This window comes from Cephus cinctus, unplaced genomic scaffold, assembly GCF_000341935.2.
Source record: "Cephus cinctus unplaced genomic scaffold, Ccin1 Ccin1_scaffold1765, whole genome shotgun sequence".
Lineage (NCBI taxonomy): Eukaryota > Metazoa > Arthropoda > Insecta > Hymenoptera > Cephidae > Cephus > Cephus cinctus.
The window spans coordinates 158,340-178,129 of record NW_014333982.1 but is presented as its reverse complement, the minus strand read 5'-3'; the positions used below and the strand labels follow the sequence as shown (position 1 = coordinate 178,129).

Sequence of the window (19,790 nt, the reverse complement as noted above, 5' to 3'; positions counted from 1 at the left end):
TACCGAGCTTACACTGTGCGATCGAATTTAGGATTGCAAAGAAAAAAAGTATTTAGGCTATATCCGATGAGTTGTCTTATTCTAAGTATTGCTTTGGGAACCAGCGATAAGTAGCGGAGGACTCTGCCCGCCAGGCTACCCGTTCGTGATCACATTCAGCTCGGCTACGACGGGATATAGCATTATCGACGGAGGCGATGATCACAAAATTCTATTCCCGGACTCGCCGCTACGATTTAGCGCCATGCTTTAATCGTAGCGTTGTGCCTCTCCCCACTCATCTCTGCTAGAAACCACCCATTGACGGCTCTATATAAGAGTTTCGTTTGTGCAAGCATTTTTACATAATTATCAGAAGTTCATTAATGAGGGGGCGGCCGTAGCCCAGTGGATAGGGTAGCGGATTCACGACCGAAAGGTTGGAGGTTCGCGCTCAGCTTCCAGCGGCATTCACCAATGGGTTTTCATATGAAAACTTAAGTGAGTATTTATACGAATTTCGCCCAACACTGTTCGGATTCGGTGTATAAACTTTGTAGGCCCCTCACACTGAGTTGAATAAGGCCCGTCTCGCAAGGTACATCGCCATCTAGTGTCGAACTTCCAACCTTGATTATTAGGACCAGTTACTGGCACATGTCCCCCATTGGGGATACAGCCATAAAGAAAGGAAGGAAGGAAGGAAGGAAGAAAGTTCATTAATGTTGTCAATTTTCATCAACAATTAGATGTTTTTAGTGCTAATGCATTTTGATCACATTGACGGTCCCAGTAAAATGGCTAATGCAGAACTAAAAAATCGAGTGATAATTAAATAAATGGATCTCTATAATTGAAATACATTCTCACATCTAACTCTAAAATATATACTGTGTAATTCTGTCTTAATGGTTAAATCATTCTCATAAAACATTGGTTGTTAATTCTTGTCTTTAAGCAGAAAGTGACTTATTGTTTTGTTATTTGCTTCATAATATAATATCAGTATATAATATGTGTGCTATGAATTTAACAACTGACGCCCAAGTTGATAATCTCTTAAGAATCAAACTGAAAAATATTGACAAAGATATGTTAAAACATATGGAAAATGATCTGGAAATGTATGAAAAAGTTTCATTGACATTCCTACTTGCTGAAGATATGGCTGAGGCATATACAACTGCTTGCAAGATTTGTAATGATATAAATTCTGGCAAATATTATTTGTGTGAATTTATAGAAACATTGTCTAAGGGGTGGTCAATTAAACTGTTAGAAGCCCTATGCATCATTAAAACAAAACATATTATTGAAAGACTTGGATATTCCTATGCTGAATTGGAAAAGTATTTTTCACCAGATATAGAATATTATACTCATCGTATAAATAAGTTGATAAAACTTTTATTTATTCTATGCGAATATCTTAATGAGAAACAAACAGAATTGTTACTCAGATATATGAAAGAAGATGGTATTCATATGACAGATGAATTAAAAGACATGCAATTGCTTGAGGTCCATATATTATATTGGGCTAAAAGTGGATATATTTCCATATCCTCAGGTATTTTAGAGCTTTTTGTTTTTACATTTAAATGACAATGGCAATTAGCATGTATAATACATAATCAAATTGAAAAATGATTTAAAATTGCTTTTAAACGTAACTATTCAAATGACTTTTGCAGATGGTACAGGTAATGTACAAAACTTGAAAAAACATTTAAAGAGACTTCCAACAATGAATCTTTCACTGTATGAAGAAATAGATAAATTGAATATATCAGATACAGGTGAAGCATCATGTTATGATAATGCTTTATGTAAGGTATTTGATCTGTCTGAGAATAAGGTGAAAAAGACTGCTGATACAAATATTATTCAAACAACTGAAACAACTGCTGTTAACATAATTAAGAAAGGAATATGTGTGATAATTAATGAGATTCATTTTCCAAATACACAGGTACAGTTTTTATCGAGCAATGTATTGCAACTTGATTAATGTCAATTTTATATTTGTGGTATCATAATATAATTTGTTACTACCATAATTCATTCACAGTACGAAACTCGTTTAAGTTCTATCCATGATGAGAAGAGATTAAAAGAAACCTTTATGCTTTTTGGCTTCCAAGTTCTGGTGTTTAACGATTTATCAGAAAAGACAATTATTCAAAGACTACAAAACATTACGAATAATATAACTGATGAGTCTTGTGTCATTGTGTGCATATTAAGCCATGGGGTAGAAGGTGATCATATACAATTTTTAATTCTACGCAGTAGAATATTGTCAAATCACTCTGACATTATGTATCTGCGTTATCTTATTTTTTACACGATTTATAATTATTATATATGTTGAAATATGATTTGTTGCAGGAGCCATAGTTACAACAAATGGTAAAATATTAACATTAAAGGAATTAGAAATGACACTGTGTTGTGAAAAATTAAAATATATTAAAAAAATTTTGATCGTTCAAGCATGCCAGGGAAAAACAATAGGTAAAATAAAAGAAGAGTTTTATTCTGTAGTGTATTAGCAAGTATAATAATTACAATATGTGACATTTACAAATAAAAATACATGTATTTTATATGTAGGCCGTGTAAAGGATACTTTAACGACGGATGGCCCTGAAAATGTAGTGGTTTATGGTGAATTTTTTCTATTCACCTCTACTATGCCCGGATTTGTTTCCGTAAGAGACAAACAGAAAGGTCAGTTATATTGAAATTTATCCTTATATGAGTTTAGATTTATTCTAAGCATACATTACATGCATCTTGTACATTGGAAATTCAGTAGGCTTATGCATAATGAATGGCACTTTTCTTATCTGGAAATTAGTTCTTCACTTACTTTAATTAATATATAACTTTTTTAAACAGGATCCTGGTTTATTCAGGTATTATGTGATACATTAATTGAGGGTGCAGAAAGCAATGAGACTTTCTGTAATTGCGCAATGAAAACCACAAACAAGTTGAGCGAAATGCGTGGCATAGTCAACGGCGTGGAGACAACGCAAATACCGCAGAATACATCACGTTTATATTCGGATTTTGCATTTTCTATATCTGGTAGTAAACCAGTATTGTAAATAAGTACTGAAAATGTGCTATTTTTAAACTAATTATAATCAAGCCTGTTTCATTTCAAAATCCTTTTTATTAAACTTCAAAGAAAGATATATTTTTTCAATAATTAATTTTGTTATTGATTATCGCAAATATCTCGCAGAAGGGTTGTCTGAATGCATAGCAGTTTCATCCCTTACAGCACAAAACATTCAAATACGTTTTAGAAACATTGCTGAAACGTAACAAGCAAATTTATATGTTTCAGCAATGTTTCTAACACGTATTTAATTCTTGATGAGTGTACTGGGCATCAAGTACCCAACCCGAATTTCGTGCGGTATGAGGTTCAGGTAAAACCAGGTGCTAAAATAAATTCTCTCATGCCTGACTTGTGCTGAACTGTCAAAGTTTCATACTCAATTTTTGCATGCGCGTAAGACACGTTCTGTCTAAGTTTAGTCCTAACTCCAAGTGTAAATAAGACTCATGATACAGTGTACGACAGTTGCGGTTTCATTCTTGAGACTGTCCACTTTACGTAATTGTAAGCTGATTGAAATTTACATTATAATTCGTTTTCAGTATTCCCAAACTTCCAATGATGAGAAACTGTCATTCTTTCAACAATTTTCCAATTATCGTAAAACAATATTGGATATCACCTGGATAGAAGTATGGAAAGAAGTCAAACTGAGGATAATATCCAATAAAAATGAAATTCCAAACTCTTCAGTGCAGAAATCTTATTTGTTAATTCAATCCGAAATGAATATAAAATTTTCTAGCTCAATAAATTCGAATGAATTAATTTGTTCTTACCAACATGTTCATTGCGTTATAAATGTGAGACGAATTTAATGAAATTTACTTTTAAGCAACCGTTGAAGATAACCAAAAAGCGCGCACATTGTTGCAAGTTTAAAAAAAGCTACTGTGCACTTAGTGCGCAATGTACCCGTCTGTCCGCGCGCGAAAATAAATGTATCCGTCAGAAGTTAAATGTTTTATGCTGTATGGGATGTGTAGCTGATGGTCTCCCTTTGCCAGGATCATCTTGACAATAAAGACAATATTATTAATATATTTATGTGTATATCTTTTGTGCCGGTCTAAAATTAGATTTACGGACATTGATTATTGAAGTCAACGTAATTGCTAAAAAATTATATGTGTAATTTCGATAACTTTAACGCATAAATTCTACACTGGCTGCAAATTCGCAATTTGTATCAGTGTGGAGTATAAGGGTTAAACATAAAATTTGAAATCCGTCAAGGTGACGGGTTCCGTAAATTTAGTGAATAAATAAACTAAATCACATATCTATGTTTTATACCAGTGTCGTTTATGATACTATATCTTCCTGAAAATATAAGATTATAACGTGAAATTATCTTTTTTTCTGTTTCTATTGACACCCGCAACAACTCGAATCACAAAGAAATATATAAATTCAAAAACAGACATAAAACTAAATCCTGCAAAAAGACCTAGCAGTCCTCCAAACGAAGCTGAAATTTATAAGATTCATATTACCCCGTTAATTCTTAAATAAAATTTGTCGTAAAAAACTCACCAAAGAGATTATGCCAATTGTGATACGCGTCACGGCGATAACGGATCGATACCAAATCACCAAAGAATATATGTATTACACTTAGATTCGAAGATGTTGAGTTTGTGCTGTAAAAAATATATGGTTTTATTTATGCCAGGATGAAGATTTTTCTGTTAAATACATCTTATAAATACTTACAAAAAGGCACTGTTAGGAGAAAAGTTACTTCGGTCGATAACACCCTGTGAGCTTTCCGTTGGATAAACATAATACTCACAATCAGGCATACAGCTACAAGGAGTTGTATCTTCATCTGGTATAAACGTAGGATCTAATACATTTATGCCAGGCCACAAAGTTTGATACAAATCTGTAATAAAACATAATGAATACGTTATATCCATTTTTAAAGATTTTAACCATATTTTGCAAAATACGATTAATATCTTATTTAATCACAAAATAATGCTTACACTTGTTCCCTTTTAAACATTTGACATCCTTCAAATCACATACCTTCGTAACTGGAACAAGAGATTGTAGTCATAATAAAATCATGTGTTAAGCTACGCATAGTTTAATTATTTACATCATTACCGACCATTCTGCTTGTAATAGTATGGAATGCAGCCGCACTTTTCTCGAATTATCGTGGCGCGACATTCTATCAGACAATTTATATAAGATGGTTTAAGTGCACTGAGATTTCGGTATGGCAGTACGCCTTCTTCTCTTTCACGTTCATTCGGAAGGAGACAATTTCTTGCGGATATGGAAAACTCTTTCACTCCCTCAGTCGAGTACGTCTCTTGTGGAGCGATGTTCAAGAAAGTTTGAAGACCGACGCCCACAAATTTACTTTCAGCATTGTAATCTGGATAGTCTAAGGGATGGTGTATCATAACCTAATAAAATGAGAATAAAAAAGTAAATAGAACTAAACTATCGATCAGTTATAATGAAATTACTTTTACACCATAAGAGCTTATGATAGCTGCAAAATAGTCCTCGGGTTCAGGATTTACCATAATTGTCAATCCTGTCTGATAGCCACAACCGGTTACTCGGTCAGATCTAAAACTTTAATAATAAATTTCGATATGATATAACGTCATGAATATTTACATTTAAGTTTATGATACCCCGCTCATCAAATTGACGTACATCTTATTCCGAGGCTTTGTAGAATCTATAGATTTTTGGTTAACATAATTGAAGCTGCAACAAAATCCATCGCGAGAACGAGCTGGCTGGAACATCGTATCACAATCTTTGAATTCGCTGTTCCAAGCGCATTTTGATAACAAACGATCACATCTTGGCGTAACCTTTACAAATTTGTTATGTATTATTTCTCGATAATTTCACCTATAATTATTATTACAACATTAAAAAATTTTTATTATCATACCTTAGACAGTACTTCGATAATACTGAAGTTATTCATATCAAAATAATCTTGTAATCGCGATAAATTTTTCGTGACGTCATAACCAAAAACGCCTGGATCTAATAACTCGTTTAAGAGCCTCATGTCGTTGACATCGATATCTATCGTATTGTTGTCCAGTGCGTTTCTTTAATCGAAATCAGGGTTATGCGTTAGAATGCTGACGCGAATAAAAGTTCACTTCGTTCGGCTTACTTACAGTGTTTCGATAAACCTCGTAGCTAGCGAACGCGACACGCGATTAATGTTACATACAGTCACAGCGGGAAATGGATAATTCCAAATTCCATAGTGAGTGGATTCGAGGACAGTGAGAGTCGAATGTTCTGAATAATAATCCCAAGTCATTTTCATCAGTATCAACGCACATATTAGGAGTGCCAGTACCACAATGCCCCATAAAATTCTAAAACAAATTTTACCACTTTATCATACTTCACAAAAAAATTAAAAATCAAGATATATTTAAATAGTATCTTTAATTTAAAAAGGTAACACAAAGTATATGAACCTTTCGATTTTTGATCTATGATCCTGAGCTATGTATTTGTATCCATGAATTCCAGTAGCCAGACAAAATTCTTTCGCTTGATTTTTCCAAATTTTCATCCAATTCTTCTTCTGGTACTTAACCGTATGCCCACCGTATCGTGTACGTTTAGATTTGTACATACTCTGTTACCGATCAACTATATACTTCAGTTATTATATATTATACACTTATGATCCTAAGAGACAATCAATTGTCCCTTAACGCCTTAACACAGTGCGTAGCAGCCTGGAATACAGTCGTAGAGTCACTAGAGCTGTAACTGGTTGACGTACGCAATTTGAACGGATGTCGTGCCAGTAAATATGAAATATCATTAAATATTCAACCGACCTTCCCGTCAGTAGCAATATTACACATTAATAAACTAGAAACATGCAAGCAACATAAATAGATTAAAAACTATAATCTCTTCCTCTCTCTCTCTCTCTCTCTCTCTTTCTCATTGTCCATTAACATCGGTAATTCTCTATGTAACGAATAAGTATAATATTAAGTAATAAAATATAGGTCCTCGTTAAATTACTTCTCCAAAATTCAACTTTGATATTATTGATTCAGTCGATCAAATGTAAATGTATCTTTTAAAAAGTCCTTTTCATTGCATTATGAAAATAAAAGTTGTCATGAATTAGCTGGATGCTGGATATTATAGCAGCCCTTTATCGAGACGAGCGATAGTCAGGGTAATGACGTGTGCTCGAGCACACGGCTCGCGGTGTTTAGCACTTTATCTATCTCCTCGAAGTTATTAATGACACTTGCTGAGTCAGTACCGCGAGGAGCGGCATCTTCAAAGTTTAATATCCGAACAACCGAGTCACTCGGCCGACCAAGTTGAGCTCGAGTATATACTCGTCGCATATCCTGTTCCAATATTCGCGCCCTATTGGATCGAGTGTCATCTAGTGAGAAACAATCGAGAGGCTCCTATACCGTATAATACTTTAATTTTAAATTCGTCACACGTAACGTTATGAATTTACGGGATATCTATAATGTAGTAGATAATTAAAAAAATTTGCATTCCTAACATTTTTAATAAAAAATTCTTATTAAACAAACACCTTGAACGAATACTTGATAAGTCATTTTTGGAATTATCACAGACTTTTTTAAATTCTATCCCATAATTATTTTCAGAGGGTACGTCAGGCTTTACTCTGTTCAATAAGCTCTGGGGTGTGTCCCTTTTTTAAATGGCGTATAATTTTTACTACTAGTTTGAAATACTTCGTGGCGCTGCTGGTCACTGCGCTCCGTTCGCCTCTTTAAAACTCTCGTCCCCTTTCTGTGTAACGAAAGTTGCGTGCGCAAAGAGAATATGGGGGGTGACAGGGAACAACCCTCGTATTACCCTCACATTATACCGGCAGTGTGTGAAACTGAAAAAGTACGTAATTCATTGCCTAATGTAAATATTTAAAAAATAGGTTATCCGTGTAGATCGAAGTTATTACCCAGAAATACGAGTTGATCAGATTTTTTTCATTCTTAAAGATAGTAACTTTGCTGTTGTCGCTGATAGCATTTTTGGAATCGCGCGAGAAAGAAAAATTTATTGCTATTACCCTCTCGATTCAGAGGGGTGGATAGGTAAGTCTTCGAGTCGTTTGAAGAGATTTGAATAAATTATTCTGCATCGTATTGGTACCGAGGGCTGCACGTCTCTGGTATAATAGGATAATTTTAATTATGAGGTAATTCACCCCCGTCTCGCACCAGCCAGCGTCACGGGGAGAATTACGTGGAAGGGAAAGGGAAGCTGGTAGATGGGGTAACAATGTATTATACGTTCCCTCTGTCAACCCCTCATGGAAACCGCAAACCCCAAACCCCTTCCATTTAGCCCCAACAATTTGTTAACTGCTATCGAATTGACTCCTACTACTTGGTGTCCATTCAGAGTACACCCTCGTTAGTAAAATCGCGTCCGTGTTATCCTGTCAACTTTGATTAACTCCGATTGGTGAATTTCACTGACGATCCAGGACTTTCCATTGGAGTTCCATCAGTGAGAAAATCCAGTCAGAAGTGGGGGTGGGATTACTCGTTAAAACAATTAAGTACGTGCCAAGGGTTGTGCTGGGATCCCATTCCCATTCTCATCCTATGGATCGTTTCATCGACCCTCCTCTTCTGTAGCCATAAAGTATAAAGTAAGAAATCCTTCATATCGTAAGGCGATATCCCTGCTGGCAATATACTCTCGCCCTTGCAGGAAGAGGGTGGCTCATCGGCGAATTGTTTAAAACTACCCGCTCGTGCCGTATGGATATACCAGGCTGGAGGGATGAGAAGAAGAGGTTATAGATATGAAGTTTCCGGGGATTTGTACCCATCTATATCGTATCTGTATTATGGGGTGAGGTCAGGATAGGGGTTGCATTTCGCGGCACATTGACTCTACGGACTTTAAAATACCTCTCTCCCTAAGAAAAAGACATCGAATCCTGACCCTATGTACTATATACATACGTAAAACGACCAACATCCCTTGCCGGTTAAATTGACACGGGGGTTTGTTTCGTCACCCTTAGCTATAGATTCTACTCTATAACCATACAATAATTGGGACGGGCCATGCGTGACTTCCGTCTGCACGCAATTATACTGGGATTTTAAATTTACGAGTGAAACGACATAATGATATTATCAATATACTTGAAAGTCAATTTTGAAATCCGTATGGATTCCGTATACTGTATAAATGGAGTAACGGTACAAATCCTCGAGAAATTTGATTTTTTTTTCAGATAGCAAAATAATCCTATCAGAATTTATCTATATATATTCACGTATGAGTATCTATTCTCTTATGTATACCAGAGCTTCTCAATAGGAAGGATGAAGTGTATATAAGAATAGTATATAAGGCCACATATACTATAGGGGCTTGCACGTGGGGAGCTTTTATGGGGGCTCCGAGTATATTTCCTGATTGAGCGAACTAATCCACGCAAAGGAGGTTTTATCGTCGGAGTATACCTAATCTCCGGTCGTATGTACAAATGGAATAAGAAGTGGACTCGTTCCTTGAAATTCCTAGAATATGCATTTGAGTTTAGACTTTTTGTTTATCCAATAAATATAATACAAAGAAGTAGCATTCGACGAGTGAAGATGTTCTCTCGTTTACGTTGCGAGGACCCTGAAGATTCCGAGTTTCGAGCCTTAGATCGTACTGTATTTAAGGAATTCATACGGTAAACATAGGACGTCCATAGCTTAGCGGCAATATTTGCTGGTTCCAATTGGTTTCGCTTCCACGTACGGCAGCGAAAAGTAGACGCATTCGTCCCCTAGGATCTTATAGGTTTCTCTATAGGTCCTGGGAATTCGAGACACGGCCTGGGCGGGCCTCAGGCTCGATCTTTTAATCGTAACTTGCGGCGGGTAACCGGCAACGTACGGGAAATCTATTTTTATTGTCCCTGCGATAGTACAGTTGTGCGTTCGTATTTATTGTGCAGGGGAAAACTTTGGTATGGGAGTGGTTCGCGTTACTCGTCCCGACCGACTCTTTTTCTGCACTTTCTCGATTCCTCTCCTACCAGACTATACCTTTTCTCGTCGTTCGAATATATTCCCTCGTTATATCATATTCCGAAAATAAATGACGAATGACGCGAAAATTAAAGAAAAATAGAAAATATAACATGCGGATAAAAAATTTTCAAGATTCCAAGTATCCTTACCAAATTTTATACGACAAATAAGTTTTCTCGTATTTTACGCGAACTCAGTGCTACGTTGTACCGGAATACAAAAGGCGAGAGGGAACATTGGAGGTACGGTGAACGTATGGTCAAGCGCGACTTGTTAATGTGTGGACTTTTCGTGGGCTCCGTGGTCCCAGGACAGACAATGGCGGCCGCTGCGAAGAATGAATATTCAATAGTAAACACCACTAACGCTTGTAAAGGGGGCTGGGGAGAACGGGAGCAAGAGGTAGCGGTAGATAGGGATTCGCAAAAGGGAGGACGGTCTGCTAAGAGTGTGAGAGGGATGGATATATAGAGTGAGTGACAGAGATAGCAGAAAGGGGAGAATATGCCATAGGGCGTTGGACGAGTCCATGACTTGTACAGATATCAACGTACACGTTATATAGTCTCTGGACAACGGCTGGTGTTCAGCTGAGAGGGATCTTGTTTACGATATTACATCTATAATACCGGTCAAGTGTCCACCGTCGACCCTACTGTAATCTCCTGTAAACCAGCAGTACGTTCCTGACCAGATACAGCACGTTGACTCCCCTCCAATTATAATAATATGCCCAGGACCTTACTTATGGACATCGTGACCCAAAATTTAGCTTTTGTACGTTAAATTATCAAAATTTATTTTTTTTATATTCCACAATTTTAGAGAAACGATCGAACTTTGTTTTACTTTGAATGATGAAAATTTTTCAAAAATATTCATCCTTATCCGCTCTTTCTGTTATCTAGTTAGCCGTAATGTAGTTAGTATATCTAGACTGTTGGATGGTCAGAGGACAAACATCCCTCTAGCTACGAAGGAGAGTTCGATGTTTTGATTCTGGTTGTTATAGGGAAGACATATATCACCGATCCACCCCATTGCTATAGATGGCAGTAGTTAGGGTCGTGGTGCAAGGAGGGCTGGTTGGACACGAGGGATTTATTACTTGACCCGATATATATGATTATTTAAATCTTTTGCTGGACCCAAAGCATCATTCGGTATTATCGTTTCTGCTAGTAACATTCTAGCTCCCTAGTTCTAGTTTTATATACTGTTATTCATTCTTGCGGGACAATGTATGTGAATACTGTTACAGATGTAATGTACAAATGTAATTTGAAAAGTTCTTTGTTCATTCGAAGAAACGAAACCTCTGACTTCTTTGAAAATCTACGTTTCGAATGCTTCAGACCGAAGGTGGATTCTTGACTTTCTTTTACAGAAGGTTCTAAGAATTGGTTCTGTCCATGGAATACAAATAGTACCTTCTTCGTCGGCATTGCCTCCTGCAGTTGTAACTACGTCAGTGTATTCCTCGCTTACACACGTCTCGATCGTATAGTCCAGTTTATTGAGATTGACACTCTTTTCACAGCCAGGTTAGACGCACGATACTGCCTTCTTGTTACTTTCTGTCTGGCATCAATCCACTTTATAGTCTCAACCCGTGGGAAGATCAGTTCTCCGAGTTTGCATAGGGATAGATGCACGTATGTAAGAATATAGATCAAACGCTTGACCAGGAAGCGATTTACGTGAGATGGTGAAGCGGGTTTCCGGTAGCACTAAATAATGTAAAGTGGGATATATGTTTGAGATGCAAAAGATAAAATTTTCAGTCTTATTTTAAGCTATACAAAAATTTTACGTGTAACTGTAACGTGTAATTTTACGTGTAACCCTAACTAGTTGCACTGTTGAATATATTGGAATTTCTTTTACAGAGAAAAGATCTTGAGTCTGCGTGAACGTCTTGTACGAAATATCTATACTATCTGCTCACCCAAGAATTGTCTAAACGTGCGGCTGGAATCGGAGGCAGAAATATTCGAAGCACATGGCGCATTTCACGCCTAATTTCTTGCGAATTCGGTGCTGAATATTCTTCGATTTCTGTCCCATGCGGGCCACGTGCCATTTGTCTCATGGGCGGTAGAGTCTTATTGAACTCTGTTGGGTAGGTTCTTTGTGTCGGGTGCAATACGTGACACGTATCTGTATAAAAATCTGAAATTAAATCACGCATAATTTAATGGAGGTTGAATACACTGTTTTACCCATAGCAACTATAGCATTTAATATAAATAATCGAATCAGTACTTTGAACCATGTATTATTTTTTTTTTTTAATATTAAAATTGACTACTTATACCGTAAAAAAATTTGAACGGTACGATAACGGTTATCAAAAATCAAATATTAAAAAGGTCATTTTCTATCAGTTCCTGTAAGAAATAATAAAGGACCACTGTTCGATATTTTCACATTCGTCCTGCATCCAAGGGAGTAAATCCTGTTCGTTCTCTCTATATATTTCCTTGCGGATACCGAGCAGGCAGAAATTCATTAACGGTATCAGATATTTCTGGTGGATGCTTCGCGCTGTGATAAATCACTACGAAGCAGACCGTTTTACCACTGGTTAGGTAGTCATATCGACCCAAAATATTTATTTCAAAAATACCATATAAATCGATATCACAACTATATCTTAACGTGCAATCAAATTGAAGAAAATTTGAAAAGGAAATTCTAAACATCCAAGGATGATCCAAGCTCAAATCATACGCAGTCTCTGAAATATATCTCGTTAGAAAACTGAATCAGTATCCATACCGTTCCATAGAGAGTGATTTATGTAGTAAAGTGATTCTGCTCTAAGGAGGATCACAGCATCCTGAATCCGTTCAATTTTAGAGGCATTCGTGATCGGCGAAGCGTGTCCGCGTCTTGGTGCGTTTGAAATTGAAATTAATCTTCGTGCCGCTTCGATTGGAAATGTTTTCTTCGTTTGATGATGACCGCCGAAACTCCTTCGAGTGGACCAGCAGCATCCTCCTTGTAACGGGATTATCGTATCTCTGCAGACGGGCTCCTTCCTTCAGGATATATGCGAATTCAATATTTTCTTCAAACGTATCCTCTTTTTTTTATAATCAAGCATTGCCCACGCGACCGATCTATTTATATACGTTACATGCTCCATATAAATTCTATACCTTTAGTTAGGTACTATATAGAATTATTCGTACATTACCGAATTCAAATTAATTTCACGAGCTGCCCGTAAATCATACTGCGCTACGCTCTGTAACGGGTGTACCCTAAATCACGAGAACGTAATTGCGGCATCGCACCAGTGAATCTATATACGTTCATGCACATGTACATATACGCGTATACGTACGTTCATTGTGATTGCGTAACGGATGATGGTATCGAGCGGGACTGCTTTGTTAGATTGGAAAACGAAAAAGGGCTTTAACGTTGGGTGGATAGACTTTTTCAAATTTTCATTGGCTCCTCATTCAAAAGGACATGGACATAAAGTAAGCGGGGCAGACCTGTCATTAAGTCGAAAAAATATCCTCACTTTGGTGGAAAAAGAAAAAAAAAAATTCACATATCGGCGTAGTGTGTAACGAGCATGTGAAAATGAAAGAAAAAAATAACACGTGGTACCACATGAAAGACACGTTGGACCAGGGTTGATTGATACATTGGTTGAACTTTAAAGGAAGGATAGGAGGAAACGGCGAGAAATAGAAGTGTAAAGGGCACCCTTGAAACAAGGCCAATTCATATCGCAACCCCTGTAGCTTGGGATCACGTATGCCACTCGCCCTCAGGCACAATCCTACCAAGAATTCTTGCATAGTATTTGAAAATATGAAGTTCGACTCGTTACCGTAAAAAGGAAAACGTAACTACGTGATCTGAGTCACTACCCCTAATACAATACTGGATATCGTCTGCCCCCTATAAACTGGTATGAACAACAGTATCGTAGATCTACCCCTAATTAAAATATTGCCCTACACCGTAGCGCATTTACTTATAAAATCATTTGATATTAAAAATCAAGAATTATTTGACAGTTATAATCTAGCTCTTATCAGTGCCTGAATATGCATGGCCCCTGAGTACCGGCAGCAATCCGTGCAGCTGAACGTAACGGGTGAGCGACTCGTCACATGGTCAGGATTGCAGTATAGACTCAATGACGACTGAACAAGGGTTGCTTGGAAGGGTAGTAGATTTCGGAGGGGTAAGGGTGGTCGCTACAGGGAAAGATAGATGCCGTTCAGGAGGGTCACCAGGAGATGGCGGGAAAGGCAAAGAGTGTCTGAGAGAAATGGATGCTGGACAGGGGTTGAGAGAAAAAGGGAGAGAGAGAGAGAGAGAGAGAGAGAGCGGGTAGAAAGCTAAGGGAGAGAGAGTGTGGCTAGTGATTGGATTACAGTCAGGGAGTCCCCGTGGACTCGCCAAATGACCGGGACAAATTGCCCCTCGCCTTCGGGAATACTTATATATCTAGAGACGATCGAGCTTCACGTGTTCTTCGGGTCCCGTAGGTGTACATGCAGGAATATGTACAGGAATGTATACCTGTGTATATATTACGTATATAATACAGCCAACCTCATTCACCAGCACTACCGCCACCCCCGGCCAAGGTGGACACTCAACAGACTTACCCTTGACTGTCGTTTTACTCCCTGCAACATAATAACCCATCGTTTACTTATTGTTTATGGTTCCCCGGGAACATAACTCCGGGGGATGATCTACCAAAGTACTCGACCCTCTCGAGGAATTCGAATACGATTTTTTTTTCCTCTCGGTAAAATCCTCTAGATTCTCTTTTGGCTGCAACTCCGTGCCATCCAGTACTGCTTTTTTGGGGGGGTCGCTTTCCTGCACCCCGTGCATTTAGGGCGCCGACTCTATCGAATGACTCTCTCCGGGGTTCTGGAAGAATACCAGCATCTGGATCAGTACCTAAGCTTGCAGCCAATTGGCCTGCGTATATTTTATATACCTCCCAGGATGCATGCAAAAAAACTACCCCTCATTGGACGGCAGTGATTGGACTTGTCACATAAGTAACCAGTGACTCACAGTATCCTGAGTAACGATATTTTTAGTACGTTTGTTGTTGGATAATTCTTTAAATAAATATACCGCTACGAACATGCGATGCTTTTTTTTTATTTATTATCACGTTCCGCTCAGTGCCAAAGAATATATACGTATACATACAGATACCTTTAAGGGACGTTAAGGTACCAGCAGCTATTAGTTTGGCCATTAGAACGAAGCCAAAGCGAAGATGTATTATTACCCAGTGGAATCCGGCCTGTTATCTCTGCGCTCAATTAGATCCGTAAAGAATCGCACATGGCCCATTTCGTCCTCCTTTGCTTCTTTCATCCGATTCCACTGTCCCTTCAACAGTCTCGTTCATTTTCTCTTTTTCGATAAACGCTTTCTGACTATCTTCACCCCTGTAAGACAGTATTCTCTTTGTTTACAGATGTGGAGATATATGTACATAACGATAAGGAAACACTGTACAGACATATAAATACCATAAAATGCAATAATTCTAATGAATCAATCTTAAATGCCTATAGAGGCAAGAGAAGAGAAGAGAAAAAAAGAAGAAAACCTTTCTAGAGTTTCTTACAAGCAGCCATTTTATTGAACTGACCGAACTATATGGGCGTAGTAGCGACTGTATAAGAAGCGGAACTTTGGATATAACATCCCAGTGTAAATGGGACAATAAGGCTAGGGACAGCCGGGCTCCTGATGTAACCCTCAGCTGTCTCACCCCTTCAGTACTACCCTTAACAGACATACTCGCGTAGGTTTACTAGAATCAGGATATGGGATAGTCTTGATCACGTCGACGGAGATTCTCTGTTGTTCCACGTTTGCAGAACAGATGTCAAGCAGATGTCTTGGAGTTGGCCCAGCACTATTGTATAATTATATTGAATAATTATATGTAATAAAATGGTAATGAAACGAGGATGGAATTGTAATGAAAAAAAAAAAAAATAGAAACGCTCAGATTTATTTTGAACATAAAACGTCACAAATCACCGTTAACCAATCAATAGGGCAGAAGCAAACTCGAACAATTAAGTCGCTACGTTGTTTCTTCTCTCTCTCTCTCTCTCTCTCTCTCTCTCTTCCTTTGTCTATCTCAGTTTCTTCCCCTTGGGTAAATTTAGTGCTGTTTAACCCCCGTGAAAGTTCTTCGATAAATAAGCTATACAACCGGTCACATCCGAGTGTAGAAGGACGGGATCCCTAAGTCGCTACGTTGTTTCTTCGCTCAGATTTATTTTGAACATAAAACGTCACAAATCACCGTTAACCAATCAATAGGGCAGAAGCAAACTCGAACAATTAAGTCGCTACGTTGTTTCTTCTCTCTCTCTCTCTCTCTCTCTCTCTCTCTTCCTTTGTCTATCTCAGTTTCTTCCCCTTGGGTAAATTTAGTGCTGTTTAACCCCCGTGAAAGTTCTTCGATAAATAAGCTATACAACCGGTCACATCCGAGTGTAGAAGGACGGGATCCCGATGAGAGGGATGGTCTGTTGTCCCAACAGAGGCGATCTGATTGCCCGTTAGTGGAGCCAAGTTAGCGCCAGTTCCGAGTTCACGGCTTCTTCTTACGAGGGTAGGACCACTGTGGCTGAAGTGCTAGTCTGTATAGCGCCCAGCTAAGCTAACGGGGGTGAAGTGCAAACTTCTGATTAGTGGATTCGTTCTGCAACAATAGACAATCGGCATCTAATTTCGTGACTGTCTCTATTCATTTAACTTCCATATCCAGTCTCGATGTTCTTCATATACTTTCTAATATAGATGTATGAAGAGTAGTCAATATAAAAATATTTTGGTAACAATGGCAGATTATTGGAATTATTATTTATAGTTCATAGAGTCTTTTCTAACAATTGGATAGCAATTCGAGAATTTCTAGACTTTGTCATTTATCTTGCAATGATTCAGGGTTGTTCGAGGGTAAGGTTCCCTTGGGTGCATTACTCAATTGTGCTTTTAATGATCCTCTGAAAGAATCTAATCCCAAGACACTATTGGACCCTGTTGGAAATCAAACATTTTGGAAAACACTAATGACCGTAAAAGGTTTCACAAAGGACGTAGCGGATTGAATTTTATGAAAAAGAAAAAAAAAATTTACCGAGCATTCCAAAGTCTGTGAAAGCCAAGAAAATTCGTCCATGATGCAAAGAGCGTAATGCACTCTCGCCGATGGCCAAAGTCTTCGATTCCCGTTTGAAATATGTTCCTGGCAGTAAATCCTCCAGTAACCGGTACCCATCCTAGCCATATAGGGCTGTCCCGCGAGAAACGTATCACGTATATGGGGATGACACGAGAATCCAGAGGGGTAGAGAGACCCCGTGTAAGGCCTCAGCCTTAAAGTTGTGCGATAGCCTGGGGCGGGTTTAATATGGCGGAAGTCGAATTCGCCTTTTAGATCTACTAACTCATAACTACGACACTTTCGTTATAAGAAAGTAGGCTTGTAGGATAAGAAGGATATAAAGCTCGAGAAAAAGCTCGTATATCTCATTTACCATATTTATTTTCTCATGCAAAGAAACTCGCTATCCTTCAGCAACCCTGAAATCAAAAAGGCGAATAATATCAAAGTGCAGGAGGATCCAATAAATAAAATTAATAATTTTCATATTATTGGTCCTTTAATTTCTTTTTTTAAATCTTCCGCACATGACTCATGTCAGTTACCTGTACAATTGTGAAACTCAATCTATACGCAAGGATTCCAGGTCAAATTCGATGTCACCCTGCAGCACCCTTAAACTCCGAATGGCGGCGGCTGTTCGGACAAAAGAGCAATACGCTTGAACGGGCCGTGATAGTGTATTGTCACTTCTCGGGCACGGCGTGTATTGTCCTCGCCATGGAGGTCCACTTGATCACGATCCACCGGTACTCTAGCATCGCTCGACTACCTGATAAGATGTCGATTGAAATGCATGCACTTCCCTCGAGAATATCTATCGTCACCACCAATCGGTCTCTGGTATTGTTTCCTTCCAGAATCCTAGATCAGATTATCATTCTACCAAGACCAGTGATTCTTGGGTACTATTGTGAGAAAGAATATTTACATATCGTTAGTACTCAACTGTGCAGATAGGAATTTTGAGAAGATGCCAAAAGTAGAAACAGCTTAGCCAAAAAAAAAAGAAAAGAAAAAATCATAATTCATAGCAATTACATACCTGTCCGAAATCAAATTTTTACTTAACACGGCCACGCGATTTTGTTCTCCATTTAGAGAGCATTAAGTCAGAAAGGCTCAGGCATCCCACGCGATGTACTCCCGGGTTAATAAAAATCAAAATACTTACTTTCACAAGACTAAATCTGATTTAACGATAACCTGGAGATTAAAAGAAAGAGTGATAGTAGATACGGGGTACAGGTTAGTTGGGGTAAAATGAGAAGGGTGGAAGGGATCGGGATTTCTTCCCATATCGTCTGTCCTTCGTTCTTGCCTTTCTTCGACATCCCCGAGGAGTAACTAACTGAACGAGAGTCGGGATAGAGGGTGTTAAGGTAATGCCCCATTAGTATGTGGCCCCCGTAGTAACGTGCTAACACGACCACAGAGTGGTAAGACTGTGGTCAGTCCCTAGGTCGTGGATTGGACTATCTGCTCTTATATACGGACACAGTGTTACCAACTACAGTGAACGAGACCTGTCAATAGCCTGCTTGTTACCGCGACAATGATCGGCTTAACCAACGGGAAATATCTACCCAACCACGTAGTAGCATACAGGATCCCTGAATTCGAGGAGAATTTCGAAATATTATGTCAACAGGATTTTCCTTCATCTTGCTGACATCCTCTGGGTGGATGCTTATAGTACTAGGAAGGAAGAAGTCCTTACAGAATTTATTGTGTCAATCATGAAAAGGATAATTCGATAACAACGTTATGAGTAAAGGTATGACAGATACTTTTAGGTTAGAAATAGTATTAAGACGTATTTTAGAACTCACTGCGGTTATGGTTGCGTCTCGCTGAGTTGCATGCAGGTAAACAGAGACACAACGACACTCGTAATACTGGCGGTGAATTTTAGTCTCATCCGAGATTAATTGTGATAGCGAATTTTAATAGCACATCCGTAGAATCGTAAGTCAATCTCTACCTGGAAAATTATCCTTGGATTCCTGGCAATCGCGATCCTTCTCTCGTCTTAAAGGATCGAGTTCCATATCGTCAAGTTACGTGAGACCCGTGCGTGACGAGAAGCGTGGTTGGTTATCGGACATCGCCATCAGCTATCGCGAACCAGCCAACCAGCTAACCTCTTACATTCTCGTACGTTTTCTTTCCGAGAAACGCGTACCCATTGGTTGACCCTATAGTTACCACATGAAACCGTACAATTACGATTACGATTACTGTTACGATTATGATTACGAGACCTCTGCGACCTGTGTCGTATCAAAATTGCTGAAGGAGCTTCGCCATTTTACGTATAGGAGCGTTACGATTTCAGGCGGGCTATTTGAATATGTAATATTCTTATTAAAATCAAAGTGAAGATATAGCAGCTTTATATTACCGCGCATAT

At 38.3% G+C, this 19,790-nt stretch overlaps 2 protein-coding genes and 1 long non-coding RNA gene across 11 annotated transcripts; 1 reads left to right on the top strand and 2 right to left on the bottom strand.

The window, feature by feature from the left end:
• Positions 1–606: 606 nt before the first annotated feature.
• On the top strand, positions 607–4,810 carry LOC107273653 (caspase-8). 3 transcript variants are annotated; one of them, XM_025090981.1, is made up of 7 exons: positions 607–1,549; positions 1,674–1,951; positions 2,051–2,240; positions 2,371–2,496; positions 2,596–2,712; positions 2,884–3,042; positions 3,658–4,156. In XM_025090981.1, exons 1-7 carry the CDS (start codon positions 994–996, stop codon positions 3,675–3,677), a joined length of 1,446 nt encoding a protein of 481 aa, XP_024946749.1. In that variant the 5' UTR covers positions 607–993; the 3' UTR covers positions 3,678–4,156. The 3 variants fall into 3 exon arrangements, with proteins under 3 accessions (XP_024946749.1, XP_024946750.1, XP_015607555.1); XM_025090982.1 differs by lacking the exon at positions 3,658–4,156 and adding an exon at positions 4,791–4,810 and having other exon boundaries at positions 608–1,549; XM_015752069.2 differs by having other exon boundaries at positions 608–1,549; positions 2,884–4,154.
• LOC107273652 (sodium channel protein Nach) lies at positions 4,141–16,439 on the bottom strand. The gene is made up of 17 exons (XM_015752067.2): positions 15,397–16,439; positions 15,170–15,255; positions 14,826–15,099; positions 12,964–13,226; positions 12,131–12,354; positions 11,613–11,912; positions 10,332–10,510; positions 6,595–6,861; positions 6,283–6,489; positions 6,045–6,210; positions 5,798–5,961; positions 5,602–5,713; positions 5,235–5,538; positions 5,107–5,157; positions 4,832–5,003; positions 4,652–4,758; positions 4,141–4,586 (listed from the first exon to the last, which is right to left on the bottom strand). Exons 8-17 carry the CDS (start codon positions 6,753–6,755, stop codon positions 4,453–4,455), a joined length of 1,578 nt encoding a protein of 525 aa, XP_015607553.1. The 5' UTR covers positions 6,756–6,861; positions 10,332–10,510; positions 11,613–11,912; positions 12,131–12,354; positions 12,964–13,226; positions 14,826–15,099; positions 15,170–15,255; positions 15,397–16,439; the 3' UTR covers positions 4,141–4,452.
• Positions 16,440–16,479: 40 nt separating this feature from the next.
• On the bottom strand, positions 16,480–19,513 carry LOC107273634. Of its 7 annotated transcripts, XR_003061597.1 has the most exons (6): positions 19,210–19,511; positions 18,423–18,583; positions 17,923–18,285; positions 17,751–17,796; positions 17,351–17,666; positions 16,480–16,912 (listed from the first exon to the last, which is right to left on the bottom strand). It is a non-coding gene; the product is annotated as an uncharacterized LOC107273634 (long non-coding RNA). The 7 variants fall into 7 exon arrangements; XR_003061596.1 differs by having other exon boundaries at positions 17,351–17,796; positions 18,423–19,075; positions 19,210–19,513; XR_003061600.1 differs by having other exon boundaries at positions 17,351–17,796; positions 18,552–19,075; positions 19,210–19,513.
• Between the last annotated feature and the right edge of the window lie 277 nt (positions 19,514–19,790).